At 47.2% G+C, this 4,824-nt stretch overlaps 1 protein-coding gene across 1 annotated transcript; it reads left to right on the top strand.

Annotated features, from left to right (window-relative positions):
* The first annotated feature begins 1,869 nt into the window (after positions 1 to 1,869).
* LOC123134947 (protein CUP-SHAPED COTYLEDON 3) lies at positions 1,870 to 4,562 on the top strand. Its single transcript, XM_044554095.1, has 3 exons — positions 1,870 to 2,615; positions 3,620 to 3,906; positions 4,002 to 4,562. The coding sequence occupies exons 1-3, from the start codon at positions 2,432 to 2,434 to the stop codon at positions 4,422 to 4,424; spliced, it is 894 nt and encodes a 297-aa protein (XP_044410030.1). The 5' UTR covers positions 1,870 to 2,431; the 3' UTR covers positions 4,425 to 4,562.
* The last annotated feature ends 262 nt before the right edge of the window (positions 4,563 to 4,824 follow it).

The following is a 4,824-nucleotide window of genomic DNA, read 5'->3' as shown; positions in this document are numbered from 1 at the left end:
AGAGAATGTGTCAATTAATTCGGATCAGAGGGGGAGGCTGGTTTAAAAGGTGTCTTAATGTATTTAAAATTTGTATTATTCGAAAGTACTCGTTAAACGAACACGAACACGAACACGAATATGCAAACAAAACTTAATTTTGACTGACATTTAAAAGATACAATGGTTTCAAGTTTTAAGATAAAGTAAAAATAACCTGGAGGTGGGGGAGGGCGACACATGCAACTCTGTCAAAAGCTGACGTGTATGGACCCAGTGTAGCGAGTAAGAGTTCATGGCATAACTAGTGCAGCAATCTTGAAGCAAATGGATGGCCGCATGCATGTGTGCGCCGAATGTGCATGCCCTTGGGAGTTTCCGTTTTGATTGCTTGTTTTTCCTTGTCTGGAAGTTTTTTTTTTTAGAACTTGCCCGGAAGTTGTTCTATAAGGTTTGTCTAAAAGGAAGTTGTTTTACAAGCATTGTGTGTTTGATGTAATTGATGTACAAATAACACAGACTCCTGAAAGGATTGGTTAGAAAGTAAAAGTACACATGAGCCTACGTAGAGAAAGATCACCAAACCGGATTGATGCTTCTGTTTACCTGCACCGCATATATAGTACTCGCTCCGTTTTATAATTCTTGTCGTGGATCTAGGTCAATGAAGGGAGTACTGAAGAGAGACACGCACACATATAAACGGGACTGGGCGGACTGGCTGCAGGAAGTGTTTGATGCGTATGCTCCAACAGCCACATTGATGCATGTACACCTGGCGTGTACCGTGTACGTACATACCATGATATGCACTGATCACTGGCTGATGGTCGGTACACGTACGTAGGATATATAGGCGCGTGCCACCCTTTATTCCGTCGTGCTGATCGTACATACTGTGCTTCAATAGGGTGGCTGCATGTGCCCTAATCAACGTACGTACACAGACTGTTGCTGCTCCATATCCATCCATCTCTCTCTCTCTCTCTCTCTCTCTCTCACACACACACACACACACACACACACACACTCTCTCTCTCTCTCTCTCCGGTGGAGAGAATCTGATCGTGGTGAGCTTAGCACGTACACATGAATACATATCGATCGTATCTGCCGTCGTCATATCGTTATCTGCTTCATTGCATAGGGCCGACTAGATGCTTTGCTGAAACGATGAAACTACCGGTGACATCGCAGTTCCTTAGCGCGGGCGTGCACGTACACACGTACGTATTTACCACCTTTATCGCATCGTTAGGTCCACTAGATTTCTACGTTTCTCTCGTGGCAGAAGAAAAGAACGACAGCAGTACTACACAGTGTTGGACACATGAGATTAAGATCAAATCGTACTTCTCGTTTTATAAGAGATTATAATGATAATACTGTAAGACTAGCTGGATATGTGGATCGATGCGCGTACCTTGCTTTAAGTTAATCACACGTACTGTCCATAATTAACCCCCCAGCTGTATGTATGCCCCATAGATATGTAATTACTTGGTTGCTTAATCAAGTAACATACTAATTAATCGATCGCCTGGTAATTGTCTGTACGAACACATTGACTTACTTGCAAGCAAAATTTAACAAGGCACACACGTACGAACACATAAAGGCCGGGAGAGAGAAAGAGAGATCTAGAGAGAGAGAGAGAGAGAGAGAGAGAGAGAGAAATTTAGAAAGGGGGAGAGAGATGATGGTGATGATGAAATGGATGAACAGCGCTACTATATGTGGAGTATGTGATGATGGACTAATAATTAGCCCTGGCTGATGCTAAATGCGGCCGCGTCGACAGTCGCATATACAGTATGTTGCTGCGTACATCACTGTGGGGCTCCGGACGAGCAAACCGGGGCTTCCTTGCGAGCCTGGATCACCTCCTTCCTCCCCTCCCCTCTTCTCCCTCTCTGCCACCACCACATCACTCGGAGTTCGTGCTGCGCAAGCATCGCCCGGCCCGTGCGCGCCTGGCAGTTAATGCGTAGAGTGCTTACTCCATTGCTGGCTGGCTTTCGATCCGTCCGGCCGCGCCACCGGCGGCGCACACACGCGGGGAGGGGAGGGTGAATGGGTGATGGAGACCGCCGGCCGGACCGGTCGAGCTACAGGGTAGACAAGGTTTTGTAGTAGTACTATTGTATCGTCACCCCGGCCGTGTTGCTTGCTCCCATACACTTCTTCCTCCTAGCTACATACAATTATTCCCTCCGGTCCGGGGGCTCCGGCAGCGGCAGCGCCAAGCTATATATATTTCCTTCCTGCCCACCTCCCAATCCCAACCTCGTTCATACATACTCAATTCTTCGAGATCCATAGAGATCTCTCATCCAAACCCATAGTACACATCGCAATTCACAATACAAATTGTAGATAGAGTCGAGCTGAGCTGAGCAGGGGAAGGTTTCAAAGAGAAGATAGTTCACAGATAGAGATAATAAGCATTTCCATGGGGCTGAGAGACATCGAGATGACGCTTCCGCCAGGGTTCCGGTTCTACCCGAACGACGAGGAGCTGGTGTGCCACTACCTGCAGAGCAAGGTGGCCAACCAGCACTTCGCCGGCTGCGGAGGAGCCGCCGGGACCATGGTGGAGGTGGATCTGCACGTCCACGAGCCATGGGAGCTGCCAGGTCAGTTTCTTGCTACTATTAGTTACTACAGTTAGTTGGGTTTTTTTTCGATCAAAGGAGGCTGGTGGAGGCCCACATTTTCAGTTAAGAAAATAGAGTTTTTACATGTCGATCAATCTCGATCCAATTTGTTGTTAGTCCCTCTCCACAGCAAGCTACTTGTCTCTTAATTAATTTAACTTCATTCCATGGAATGATTAACTAAGCACGCAACCGCATTTTATTGGCTCCAATTGGGGCTTGCCCGTCCTCGTTTTTGTTAATTAGCGCTCTAAATTAGTAGTACTACTCATCAACTTGTCATACCGGTTGTATTTACATGCATATACCATCTCGATCCTATGCAATTCCTGCAAGTACTGTGTTGCTTTTAGCTTCTAGCACAAGTTTCTCTTAAGATTTTTAAGTGGGCTACCACTGCAAGCATGAACTTCCTATAATTAATGTCTCCAGTTTGTCTAATTCACATCTAGATGTTTTTTCACGATGTCACATCTAACCTCCCATAAATAATGCAGCAACAAGAAACAAAGAAAAAAGTTGGGACAAAAAAAAAGACCACAAACATAGTGAACATCGGGTTAGATGCGACATAGTTATGTCACATCTAGATGTGTCCTAGACAGACCCTAATGTCTCACTCTGCAGTACTGGAGTATGTAAAATTCTTTGGATTAATTAAGGAATAATTGGCTTGCAAGTGGCCTTTCATAGCAGCACTATTTTTCCACCCCTTCCCCTATGTGAGCACTTATACAAAGTAACTTTAAATTCCACAATGTTTCGAAACTTCATACTCAAATTTTCCTAATTAACTTAAAAGGACTAGTGCATACTTTACGTTGCCCCTCGACTTCTCTTTCTATGTGTAATTGTACAACAGGATGTATATGATCTAATTATGCACATACGTTTGAGTATACACTTGTGGGGGAAATCCTAATCAACGTCCACTGATGCTTCTGTTGCTAATTGTGCGTCTGGCTGGCCATGGTGGTATGCAGATGTAGCAAAGCTGAGCGCAAACGAGTGGTACTTCTTCAGCTTCCGAGACCGCAAGTACGCGACAGGGCTGCGCACGAACCGCGCCACCAGGTCCGGCTACTGGAAGGCCACAGGCAAGGACCGCGTCATCCGGAGCCCAAGGTCGTCGTCATCTCGCTCCGGCCGGGCCACCATCGTCGGCATGCGCAAGACCCTCGTGTTCTACCGCGGCCGTGCCCCCAACGGCACCAAGACCTGCTGGGTCATGCACGAGTTCCGCATCGAGAACCCTCATTCCCCACCCAAGGTGGGTTCAATTGCAATATAAATCTGATGTCATCTGAGATTTTAATTGATAAGCCGTGCTAATATGCACGTTTGCATTTGAATTTTTTTGTGCAGGAGGACTGGGTGTTGTGCAGAGTTTTCCACAAGAAGAAAGCCGACACGGACTACGCCATGGACGGCAAGGCGGACCTCGGCAGCGGTGCCGTGAGCGGATCCAACTACCTAAGCTCCTCGTCCTGCCACGATCCGGAACAGTATCACCAGTCGCCTATGGCCCCGTTCCCTTCCATCGGCGCGGGCGGCCACAATTACCAGCTCCTGCCATGTGATCATCAGCACCCACACGGCGCAGCAGGCGTCTCGGTCAGCGATGTCGACCCCTTTGCCGTCATGCCACAACTGCTGAGCTACGACAGTATCCTCGACTTCAGCCAGCAACTCCATGGCGGCCGCAGTGCAGCGGCGTGTTTGAGAGACGGTGGCGATGATCAGCTGCAGGTGCAGGAGGAGCACTACAAGTACAACAGCTTGATATAGATGTGTGTATATGATGTAGATTGGTTGGTGCTGCATGCCGCTATATTGCTCGGACATATACACAGTAATGCTACATGTACAAACATGTTACATGGTTTTACAGAATGGGTTAATTTGATTGGTCAATTGGTGAGGAAGACGGCCCAACCCCTGAAAATCAGAGGGGCAAAGTTTGTGATTGATTATTAGATGAAAAGAGCCTGTAAAATCATGTATTTGTTTGTATGTTTAGCATTTTTGAGCCACGCGTTTGTTGACACAAACCGGTACGTTGACTCGGGTGCAACAAATCATATGACCCGGGAGCTAGACAAGCTGACCACTCACGTACCGGTACACTGGCTACGATGACGCACACCCAACCGGACCGGTATAGACATTTCTTACTACATAGGAAGCG

Source organism: Triticum aestivum, chromosome 6B (genome assembly GCF_018294505.1).
Source record: "Triticum aestivum cultivar Chinese Spring chromosome 6B, IWGSC CS RefSeq v2.1, whole genome shotgun sequence".
Classification (NCBI taxonomy): domain Eukaryota; kingdom Viridiplantae; phylum Streptophyta; class Magnoliopsida; order Poales; family Poaceae; genus Triticum; species Triticum aestivum.
Note: the sequence above shows the minus strand (reverse complement) of the source record. Positions and strands in the feature narration are given on the sequence as shown.

Bases quoted from the DNA above. Each gene is read 5' to 3' on its own strand.
- LOC123134947 (XM_044554095.1), top strand. From the start codon at position 2,432: ATGGGGCTGAGAGACATCGAGATGACGCTTCCGCCAGGGTTCCGGTTC. The intron at 2,616-3,619 runs GTCAGTTTCTTG...GGTGGTATGCAG, and splicing joins CGAGCCATGGGAGCTGCCAG to ATGTAGCAAAGCTGAGCGCA. The intron at 3,907-4,001 runs GTGGGTTCAATT...TTTTTTGTGCAG, and splicing joins ACCCTCATTCCCCACCCAAG to GAGGACTGGGTGTTGTGCAG.